This window comes from Mirounga leonina, unplaced genomic scaffold (assembly GCF_011800145.1).
Source record: "Mirounga leonina isolate KUSES-001 unplaced genomic scaffold, KU_Mleo_1.0 Mir_94, whole genome shotgun sequence".
Classification (NCBI taxonomy): Eukaryota; Metazoa; Chordata; class Mammalia; order Carnivora; family Phocidae; genus Mirounga; species Mirounga leonina.
In genome coordinates, this window is record NW_023270855.1 from 14,935,306 (window position 1) to 14,948,024 (window position 12,719).

The 12,719-nt window shown below is 36.5% G+C and overlaps 1 protein-coding gene across 1 annotated transcript in view; it reads right to left on the reverse strand.

The window, feature by feature from the left end:
* CNTN4 (contactin 4) overlaps positions 1-12,719 on the reverse strand; it is a 308,099-nt gene that overhangs the window by 226,766 nt on the left and 68,614 nt on the right. The window contains exon 4 of the mRNA XM_034997401.1: positions 5,410-5,505. Within this exon, the coding sequence (XP_034853292.1) occupies positions 5,410-5,505 (96 nt within the window). The remainder of the gene's footprint in view (positions 1-5,409; positions 5,506-12,719) is intronic.

Here is a 12,719-nt window from a genome sequence, read left to right on the forward strand (position 1 = left end):
TTACATTTTCTTATTCTAACAACATATTTGAGGGGTTTACAAAATATAAATTTCATTTGGGTAGAATACTGTATAAGGATTTGAGAGTTATGCTGGAAACAAAGATATAGGGAAAGAGTAGGAGCCTAAAATGTGGATGAGAGAAAGTAGAGGGAATAAACTGGAAGTGGAGGAACTGCTTCTTGAGGAAAGTGGCCAGTTGTCCAAATCACATGGTGATAAAACTAGAATCCATCCATTCTGATGTCAATTTTCCAGGGAGTATGATATGATGGATGGGGCCCAATAAGTAAACCTCTTAAATGTCAGCAATACTTAAAATCCAAAGGACATTGTGTTATGGTCCCAGGTTTGGCTCTGAGTGCATCTTTGGGTGAGACATGAGGGCAAGAACTAAACTTAGTGTCTATACTACAGTAAAATGAATTGATGTTTGGAGCAAATAAAGATGCACCTGAAAGTCTGAAGGTACATTGAACTGGTAAACATAGGAACCAAGTATGGGGCAAGGGTTAGGAATAAGGCATGGAGTGGGGTTAGGCAGAGCTGTCAGCTTGACAAAATGTGGTTGTCTTGAAGATTATTCTGGGCATAGAGGGAAACATTTTAGCATAGCAACATCAGTCCAGGTCTAAGACCTGTCAGCATGGTTTGAACTCATTAAGAAACTGGGTGAGCCCGATCCTGAAGTTGACATCTGGATGCTAGAAACAGTATGTGTGGGATGACAGAAACCAAATAGGGCCCAGAGAAGTTACATAAGTGGCCCAAGACCACATAGTAAGGTAGTAGGAGATGTGAGTCTGGAATGTAGGTGTCCCAGTTTCATGATTTTTCCTTTGTCCCACAGTAAATACAAAATGACCCAGCTGAAATAACTACACTAGGGTTATTATATTTGTGGATAAGTACAGATCAAATCAAAGTCCCTGGACCCTGGAAATGTTTGCAAACAGAGAGGTTCTGCTGAGACAAGATCTACTTGATTTTGTAATGCAGGGGCACACATTTTCCACCCCGGCTGCATATTAGAATCATGTACAGTGCTTTTATAAATATAAATGATGCCAGAGGACCTCTCTCAAGAAAGGCACACTTAATTGATCTGGAATGGGGCCCAAAGAACCCCTGGCATAGAGAATCCAGTACCTGTTTCTACTGTTGTCTCCTGAACTGGAAAAAAAAAAGGGTCGCGTTCTAGGCAAAGATAACTCTTGACCCTGCCATTGATTAGTGTGTGACCCCACATAATCTCTTTGCTTTGATTTCCTTATCTATGAAATACATGCCCTTACTTCTTAAAGGATTACTGTGAGGATCAGAGATAATATAATGGAAACTAAAACATTATAAACACCATGAAGAACTCTACAGATGCTCTGTTATAAGGTCCCTGCATCTCATGCTATGTGAACAGAATCCAACTTTAATGGGAATGTGTTCTGTGTAAAAGCATCTAATGATGACAATTATAGCTGGTTTCTGTAAAACCCATAACAATGAAAATCATCTTAGAATCAGAATCATGTGGTTTCTTTTTAGTACTCTAGGAAACCATACTTTCACTAATAATAATGTAGTAAAAGCTGGACAGATACAAAATGCTATTTTTGAAGATAAATACTTAAGAAAAAGCCAGTTTTTCTTGGTTGTTCATCTCCCTTATCAACAACCACAAAAATACACGAAGTAAAGGTAAATCCTGAGGTGATTATATTTTATTTTAAATTCTTTTAAAACAAAAGTGCTCAACCCTTCTGCTTGGGTGATGTGGAAATCAAAGTCCTCTATCTCAGCAGTGTGACTCTGGACTGGGTTTGTAGAAGGTGATCAAAGTGGGTGCATCTTAAATCTGGTGCTGCCTTAGAGTCTCTAAAACAATAGATTTGTGGAATCAGAATATCCTTGGGAAGTGGTGGGACACCTATGGTTTTAACATGTTGCCCTGGTTATACCTCAGCTTCCTGCCCATCACTGGCCAGAAGTGAGGGGTGTGTGTGTGAGAGAATCAGATATAGCTCAGGGCTTCTCAAACTGTAATGTGCATATGAATCACTTGGAGATCTTATTAAAATGTGAATTCTTATTCACTAGGCTCTGGGTGGAACCTGAAACTGTCTTTTTAACGAGCTGCCAGGTGAGGCAGATGCTGCTGGCCCAGGGACCACATTTTGAGTAGCAAGGATCTTGGTGACATATAAAAGGAAGGTGAGAACAAAAACCTCCCTTGAACAGTTCATGAGGAATTCACTGGTGAATAATACAATTTCAGCATAGTGGCAGGAAGAATCTCAAAGTACCTTGGTTCTATTGCTATTTAATGAGAGCTTGGTTAAGCATCATGAATTCCTGGTGCCAAATGACCTTGGAGTTGATGGAAAGCAAGGAGAAAATTCTGGATCTCAATAAACTCTATTTCTAATATGAAGGGACACCATGGACAACCAGAGCCCATCACAGTGATTTCTATTGTTTGGTGTTTGTGTTAAGATTTAATAGTAAAATCTATGCAATGACATCACAAATGAATTCGTATCTATTAACCAAAAGATGACAAAGATGCTACATGTAGTGATTGGTAAAGTACTGGATATACCTGCTGACTGAAATGCTTTTCAAAATAGATTAATTGTTGCTCATTTCTATGTTACCCTAAGAAGGTCTGACTGCACAGCTTTTGAAAGAGGACATGCAGCATCCTTTACAATGGATTTCACGCCATTACTCAGTATCCCACTGACACAGTAAAAGGCTGACTCATTTCCTTCCCTCTGCATGATCTGTTACAATTGAAACTGGGATACCATATGCTGGGTCTAAAACGCTCAGTATGTCCAGTGGCTCATGGTGATTCTGCCGGCTTTCAGGTGATACACAGCCTGGAGAAGCAACGAGAGAATCACTGCGGTGCAGTTTGCACTGAAAGGTTTTGAGTAATTGGGGGGATTTTATCAGATAATCATTGACTCCACTGCCTCAAACTGATGGCTGTCTGAGATGCTATCTCACACCCTTCAAGATCCTCTCGGTTTTCTTGCACATTTCCTTGCCTTGCCTGCCTTGCCCACAGTGTTACTGAGCATGCAAGTTCTGATAAAGCCCATAATGAGAATATTTATTTCCTTGTCTTTCACCATCAGGACTGTCAGGAATGTCAGCACAGCTCAAGAAACTGGATTTCAGAGCTGCCGACTGCTGCCAGCAAAGACGAGCACATTGCAGGGGATGTCTGTGAAAATGTTTAATATATTTCTCTGTGGGAAGGGGAAAGTCTTCGGGTGTCTCACCGCATAGCGGCACAGCAACACTCCAGGTGCTTTGCCTTTCCCAAAGATACTAGCATACCAGGGAGAGGTGGGGCACTTTGTTTCTTAATATGCCTACAAGATTAATTTTTAGAGTTGCTGCCATGTTATGAAAGTTTAATGCTGTGAGGCAGACTGCAGAAGAAATCAGCAAAACCTTTAATTCTTATTTTGATCCAATTTCATCATAGGAAGAGAAAAGTTAGTCTGAGTGAGCTTGACTTTAACCTAAGTATATGTCCAGTTAATTGCCTTCTTCATATAAATGACAGAGCTTCAATAATGCAAACCTACTGGATGAATATGTTTAGTCTTTATTCAGTTATTACCATGTAATGATACAACTAAATGGGATCTGAGAGATTTCCTTTCATCTCCTCATTTTATAGATAGGAAGAGTGAAAATATTTGCTCAATATCAAATAATGATTTGAAACAGAGTCAGGACTGGAACTCATGTCCTGGACTCCAAATTTAATGCTTCTGATACTAACTTGAAGGGAAAATGGGAGCCCTAAGGAGTAAACCCATCTCTCAGAACACAAACTACCGAAATCTAATCTGGATTCTCTGCCCGTCTTCAAAAACCAGAACCTTGAATAATTCCATGTCTTCAATCTAGCCTCTTCCATCTGCTTTTATACTTGTCATGTCAGAGTACAAGTCTTTTTAGCTATTTTGCTAATTGTTATTTCCTGCTGGAAAGGTTAGCTAGAGTATTAGATGAGCAAGGAAAAGTTACAACTTTAGAATACAGGGCAAAAATAAAAGGGTGTTTTCAAATTCTCAGTTAAAAAAATTTTTTTTTCTTTTCATCATGTGTTAAACCAAACAGAAAATTAAGGTAACAAGGATAGCAGATAGCAAATTCAACTTTAGCCAGAATTCCCAAGAATAGAATTTATCAATCTTGTTACCTCAAGCTTTAGAGGAATCCTAATAAATGCCATTATCTATTCAACCTCCACACTACTGAGCCCTTTATGGAAGTTAGATTTGCCTTTCAGTCATCGTTAGTCTTTTTAGCAGACATTGTAAGTTGTCTATACAGCATGTCTCTATAGTCTCCCTTATTACAAAATTATGATTTTTTTTCAGGGCTATCAAATTGATCTGTATAAAATACTTGATTTTTCAGTCTCTTTTGCCACTGGGGGTGATCAGTGACATGTAGGTATAAGTCCTCGGGCAAAGCAAACCTTTCATAATACAAAGGCAAACTCAGATGGAGACTTTTGACTTTGGTCCTTCACTGTTTCTATTTCTTCCTGTTTGGACTGGATCTAGGTACCCTAGCCATATCACATGTTAAGGACTACAGAAAAGGATGCAAGAAACAGCTTGCATCCTGGAAAACATCTTCAAGAAGTGGTATCAGCTTTAGATTACATACGTCTGGAAATGTGTGTGAGAACAACACAAACTCCAGTGTTGAAGCCTGTGTTAGCTGGGTTCTCAGTTATTTATTTATTTATTTATTTATTTATTTATTTATTTATTTATTTATTATTTTTTTAATTTAGTATTAAGGAGGGCACTTGTGATGAACACTGGGTGTTGTATGTAAGTGACGAATCACTAAATTTTACACCTGAAACTTATGTTACACTATGTTAGTTAACAGGAATTTAAATAAAAACTTGGAAAAATAAACAAAAATAATTCAAATGGATTCCTAACTGATCCAGTTATTATGAGTCTTTACAAAGTGATCCTGGATTGGATCTTATCCTTTTCCAGACCAGACACAAGATGAAATAAAGCAACGTCAGCTTTGAAACCAGTCAAGTTGGAGAAAGTACTGGTAACTTTACCTACATTGCCTTACCAAGCAACAGAATTCTGATCTCAATGGACTCAGGTGTCTTTCCCCTTGTGCCAGGTAGATAGCAGTCAGGTAGAACATTTGTAGAATCTGATTTTTTCCTATCCTAATTATGGGAGGCATTGACAACGATTCTTCCTTGACACGGAGGGACTTTGGGAATCTCTGCAAATGACACTTTTCCTTTAGCTAGTGCCGGGGGGTGGGGGTGGGGCGGAAAATCAGCAAGAAAAATAGCAGCGAATGAAGTGTAGACATTTCAGTGCATTTATAGTTTACCTCCTGAATGAGCTGGTGGGCCACACAGTAGTACCATCCCCTGACCTTGACGGACAGACACAGTGCTTCTTGTTCTTGTTTTAAAGTTTTCAAGATCTGTTAAGGGAAATAAAGGAAAAGGGTTTAAATTAAGAAGGCCCAAGATCCTATGGGATAGTATAGTTGTTTCAAAAGAGGATAGTCTTCTGCTGAAAATCAGCCTTCGTATCACCCATACCAAGGAAATTCAGCATAGCCTCTTTTCACATGATATTGTCCTGTCATCCTTGATTCTATATCTATATTGTAATGGAGCTACTTGCCACATGTGTCTAGTTAGATTTAAAACACATAAAATTAAATAAAATGTACACCAGTTCCTCAGCTATACTAGTTACATTTTGTGTTCAACAGCCATGTGTAGCTAGTGGTTACCATATTGGATAGCAGAGAAATAGAACATTCACATCACTGAAGAAAGTTCTACTGGACAGTGCATATCTAAATGAAGAAACCAAGGTTTAATTATGTTAAGTGACTTCACCAACATCTTTTTTGTATTTAAATATCATTATCAGGATGTAAATTCATGTTATCTGATGCTCAATTCTATTCACTTCCCAAACCATTTATTATATGCAATTATATGTGTCACTCTATAAGTACCTAGAATATGACTCTCCCTATATATGCACACACACATTATATACAATATATAAACAGACATAAGCACACATACATAATTGTTTCAAAGTTCTTGTATATTTTTTAAAAATTTATAAGGTACTGTCCAAGGTTCTGTTTGGAAAAAAAAAAAGTTCCCTTCTGTCAAGGAGGTCAAGTCTGGTTAGAAAGATAAGACATTACAAACCCAAAGATCACAGTTTGAGTCAGCGAATAAGCAGTTGCCAATAAAAATGAGTTAATGTAAAAAATATGTCTAATAAAGTGACATATTACTGTTGAAAAAAATGGTTTTTCTTCTGTCCTCCCAAATGTAAATCCTCTCAACAAGAAGTATTTTAAGAACCATTTCATTTTTTTGTTATCTAAAACATTTGATTTAATAACCTCTTATCGGATTTGAGGATTATTCCAAGCCAAGTATATTCTGCAGGGTTGCAAGGCCATCTCGATATGCACACTAGAGTACATGGACATTTATTGACTATTTCCTCCATGTTGGCCATTTTGGTAAATATTTTATGACAATTATCTGAAGTGATCCTAACAATAATTATATGAGCTAATTACCATTAATATCTCCATTTTACAGGCTAGAAAGAAGAGGCACCATGAGGTTTGTTAAAGGCTACGTTAATGAGTGATGAAGCCAGGGGGAGAAAGAGGACAGCTTCCTGCAGCTACAAAATGGGATGTTTCTACAGTCAGGCTTGACTTTAAGGAGAGGTCAGGATATTAAAAAATTTAGACACATACATATCTTCATTACCAACTTCTGGAATTATGCAAATTTTAAGATCATACATTATTATTTTCATCAATGGAGTACTTATAAAAATTTCATTAAACATGATTTGGTTGTCAGCTCAGGATACAAACACTGTATCCTCTATAGCTTCTGCCCTGTAGGGACCCAAGAGTGTAGTGGGCACGACTGACAGGTAACACTTAATCAGAGAAAGCCAAACATATGTCAGAGTTAAGGTGTGAAACAGGGTGCCTGGAGGACATGTACATATTTAGCACAATACAGAAAAGTACTATAAGTTGAATTACATTTCTGCTGTAATACAATTATTTTAATCCAAGGAGTATCGGGTGAGACTAAAACAGGATATTTTCTTTCAAGGAAATGGCTCTTCAAAAGAGATTAACTGAGAGATTTAAAAAACTTTATTATGGAAAATGGTTTAATATTGTAAACCGTTATCCCTAAAAGTAACAGTGAATCACTCTGAATTGTCACTTCTCCACATAGGTTCTTAGAATACATCATCTAAGTTTTTGCACAAACATCCCATCCAATCTTCAGAGTTGCATGAAAAATTAAGGGCTGATAGATAATAGAGATCAAGTCTTACCTAGGCAAAATGCACCATGGTTATGACTAGAGAAGGGGCATTAAGAAATGGGAAAGAAAATGAGAAACACATGCAATGACTTTTAACTGACCTTACTTAGTTTAAAAAACTAGATTTCTTTTTCTTCCTTTTTGGTTTATGAATTCATGCAGTTCTACAAGGATTGGGTAGTCAGAATAAATCACATTAATCTGCTATTTGAGAAAATATTAGGCATATTTCTTAGTAGTTAGTTGAAATAAATTCCACATGGGAAACCCTACTTACATAGGGAATGAAAAGACTGCATTTAGACAGATTTGACTTTGAAATCAACTCTGCCATATATTAGCCATGTTGCTGTCCTTGGGCAAATCTTCAGTTTCTCATAAATAAATGTGAATAAATGTGCTTTGTTTTCAAGTAAGAGTCATGGGCAACAATTAAATAAGGTAATACTTGAAAAGCACAAGACCAAACACAATGCCTGTCATGCTACAAGTTTAGTGTTCAGTATATGTTTGTTCTGTCCACTGAAAAATGCTGTAATACAGTGGCAAATCATAACCCAATCATTTTATTTATGAGAGTGTTCCAAATAGTAAATGAATTCTAGAGAGAATTCTAGAGAGCTATAGAAGCTAAACAAAGGACACTGCATTTAAGCACATTTAAAGAAAAATTTCATGTCCAAAACAGGCCTTTTTAGATATAACTACTCATCTAGATCATAATTACTAGCAGCATGATAATTGTAGGAATCAAAGAACTATGTGTGTGAATGGTATTTTTTGAAGCTTATATACTCATGGCTCAGGCCTTTCTCAACAAATTCCCACATATATTATTTTTCTAAGAGTCATTTTATTTCTAAAGCCTTGGTACTAGGTAATGATGGTTAGCAACAGACGTTACAAGACAGTTAGAATATATTATGGATAACGCTCTTTTACCATCACCATTGCTCTAATAGCAATAATAGCATCTACCTGCAGAATGTATTGAGGTCATACCATGTGCCAAGCACTTTTCATATAGATCTCATTTAATTCCATCATAGTTTAAATTCCCAACTTAAAGGCGACAGAAGTGAAGCTCAGAGATGTTTAGTATTATCTTCACCCACCTAGGAAGTGGTCAGAAAAATACAAATTCGTATCTGTCTCCCTCTAAAGCTACTGCTCTCAAACACCAGAATCTATGGCTTCCCCACTGATTTAGCGAAGCCAGTGAAAAAGAGCATTCAAACTAGCTATCTTAGAGACAAAATAAATAAATAAATAACTGAATGAATGAATATTAAGCTCTTTAGTGAACATGTAAGAAAATCCACACTTGAATGCACAAAGCATTGAGTAGGTACATTTGATTCCAAATCTTATATTCCTTTGCTTTTCCTTGTGGGTGAGTACTCAATGTAGGGATTTTTAAACATTAGGTGAAAAGGATGAAATTGAACAAAGAGAAAACAATCAGAAATAACTTCATTGAGACTGCTGAATCACAGACCTGTACCTCTGAAACAAATAATACATTATATGTTTAAAAAAAAAAAAAGAAGAAGAAGAAGATAGCAGGAGGGGAAGAATGAAGGGGGGGAAACGGAGGGGGAGACGAACCATGGGAGAAACAAACTGAGGGTTCTAGAGGGGAGGGGGGTGGGGGGATGGGTTGGCCTGGTGATGGGTATTAAAGAGGGCATGTTCTGCATGGAGCACTGGGTGTTATACGCAAACAATGAATCATGGAACACTACATCAAAAACTAATGACGTAATGTATGGTGATTAACATAACAATAAAAAGAAAAAAGAAATAACTTCATTAAGAAGCATGATTGTTGCATTGTCAGGAAGGTAGCTGAACAATGCAGTCAGTTACTAAAGATATGGATGAATAAATGATGTATATGTGTGACAAGGAATTAATATCCATGTATTGTGGCTTTTCAAAACAGCTTGTTTTTCCAGCTCTGTATATGGTTCACTGACACGTGGTTCGTAGACTTAAAAAATAAATGGCTATACTTTTTGGTGTTGACTTCATTCATCAGTGTTTTACATAATTTTTTCCAGAAATCATATGCTAAGGGATGCACAATTTTGTGGCAGATGTGTTTTCATATCATATTTTTCTGTGGAAACAATTGTCCTTTATTCTGCTATGGAATGTAATATCAGCATTTCATTTTTAAATGAGATTAGAAAATATGCTATAGTACTTGGAATGTGTATTGAGTGCATGGAGGAAATGATTTAGCAGTTAAATTCCCGAGGGAGAAAAGTATACAAAGGTCTTAAAGCTGCAATATGTGATAAATAATAAAAGGCCTTAATATATGAGAATACTTAGAATTCAGACTGTGAATAAATCAGAGAGTGAGAGGGAAAAATCTCCACATATTTCCTGTCTGTAAAGTTATCAAATGTTTAGAGGAAAGGAAGAGATACCTTACAATAAAAACCTGGAGGTACTCTAGAGAAAACAAAATCAAGAGAGCCCAAGATATTTTTTTGAGAAATAACAGTAAATAAGAAAGAGTAACATATTCAGGCCATCATTAAGGGACTACCCATTGAACATGGAAGAGCTAAAGCCATTCATAAGGTGGGACAAGCCAGAGTATAAGAAGTTTAGGTTTGGGGCACCTGGGTGGCTCAGTCATTAAGCATCTGCCTTTGGCTCGGGTCATGATCTCAGGGTCCTGGGATCGAGCCCCACATCGGGCTCCCTGCTCCGGCGGGAAGCCTGCTTCTCCCTCTCCCACTCCCCCTGCTTATATTCCCTCTCTCGCTGTGTCTCTCTCTGTCAAATAAATAAAATCTTAAAAAAAAAAAAAGTTTAGTTTTAAAATGGCCAGAGAGGTTAATGAGATCATAACACACATCATGTTTGTTAAGAATCTACAAAGAAGCAGGAGAAAAGGAAAGAGGAAGAATGAAACAGTAAACTATGCAAGCAATGCATGTATTTTTAGTATATTTTTAGTCACTACAAGTTAAAAAGGGACAACAACAATTCACTTTTTTTCCTGATTTGGGTAGGCATGGATCCTAACAATTCTTATAGTGTCCTTAGAACAAGAAATTTCCATCACCAGTTTCCTTTGTTACTGCTTCCTCCAATTTTGAAAGTAGCAATCAATAAGGAAATCAATATCAGCTTGGAAAAATGGTCAAGCAATACATTTGTTATAATACGATTTCCATAATGATGATTGCACCATTTATTTTTTTTTTAAAGAGCTATTTTTGGAGCATAATTTTAAAAGCTGATTATCATGCAGCATATTTAAAATTATGTCTTGGGCGCCTGGGTGGCTCAGTTGGTTAAGCGACTGCCTTTGGCTCAGGTCATGATCCTGGAGTCCCTGGATTGAGTCCCGCATCGGGCTCCCTGCTTGGCGGGGAGTCTGCTTCTCCCTCTGACCCTCCCCCCTCTCATGTGCTCTCTCTCATTCTCTCTCTCTCTCAAATAAATAAATAAAATCTTTAAAAAAAATAAAATTATGTCTTTACTCTTTGCCATTTGTTCCCTGAGTGTATGCATTTGTGGATGCACATTTGCATGGTTTCTTGAATTCTAGAGACTCCTACTGAAAACAAGTCTAAATTTATAAAACCTTAGGCATTGCAAAGCTGTATCTTTTACATCCTTTCCACTCAGGAAGAAAGAAGAAACCATTAGTGAAACTGGCATGGTTGATTGGGTTTCCCAATGAGAATATACAGCAAGAGAATGAATTGCATAATGGTTTAACACACTGGCTTTGTAGTCAGAAGGACCTGAGTACAAATCTGGTACTCTTACTTTCTTTCTGTATGATGGTGGTAGGTGAGTTATTTAATTTCCTAGAACTTCAGTTTCTTCATCTCTAATATTAGGATAATAATCCTTACCTCATAGAGCTCTTTAAAGATAAAGATCATGCATATGAAGTATTCACATACTGTCTGATGCAAAGTCAGTAGCCTATAGATGTTAACAATACCATTATCATTTCTTGCCATCAAAGGAAACTGTACAAAAAGTGACTTACTGGGGGAAAGCCCGTGAGTCCGAACTTCCACCAGATAAGGTAACACTAGAGTGGTCAAGTCAATCGTGCCATGGCAAAAAATGCTAATAGGGCTTAAAACAGATCTTTTTTTGTTAATCTTAATTGTGTTTTTAAGTCTAGACAGGAGCTGAAGTAAGCAGGCTACCTTATCCTTTCCAGAGAATGGACTGTATTCTTTATATGACTTACAATTAAGATACACTCACATATAATGGATTCAGACTATTTTCTTTAAGAACTTTTTCTTATGATGATATGATCTGAGAAAGTCTGTGTTACTTTTTAATGTAAAGGTGGAAAATATTTTCATAAAACAGCAAAAACCTGATGTTTATTTACCTTCTACAATGGATGCAGACATATGATGTTTGAAACAGAAATAAATTATGAAACATTATATTATTTACTGATTATATAAATTTACTCATTGAACTTAAAGTTTTGGAAGTTCACACTGTATACCAGATGGGAATAGAATGGCTATAAATGGAAATTGAAATATATGTATATATTATAAAATATTGATAGATACGCTTGTCATTATCTTGCTTTTCCTTATGTCGTTAACTTTCCCATTTGTTTATCCAATCTTCAGCAAATATTTTTTGAGTTCCTCTTTTATTCCAAGTATTGATGTCAGGTATCTTATTTCTCTAACAACTAAGTAAAACAAAACAAAAGAAAAACGTATGTCTATGCTAAATATCTGATATTAAATATCCTAATTTGTTGGCAGTCTAAAGTAAGGGACCAAAATCTGATTCAAGGTGGCGATCTGACATTGAAAAGGAAAGCAACTCTCTTTCCTGGAGATCTTTGTATAGATAAAAAGGGCTTTATTAATATTTCTAAGTTAACATACACTCAATTTACAAATGACTCATTCATAGAACTGGCTTATGACCTTGTTCTTTCATAGTCCTAATGCTGCTACTATGGACATCCTTATGAAAATTCTCAGAGCACTTATTTCCAAGTACAAAGGAAGAGCCTGTGGGAGCTCTCCCAGGTACTGAATATGACAACACAATGTTCTCCCACCAAATATCTGAATTTTTTTCTTACCCTCTTTAGTCATGCCAGATGAAAACTCTATAATTTAGGGATTACTTCGGAATTACAGAAATTACACTTTAAAACCATAAATAGCTATAAATGCATTACCTTGCAAGTAGTCATTTACAGTGAAGAGTGAATTAATGCAATCAGATTGCTTCCTCTTAATAAGTAAATAAGAGCAGTAGGGAT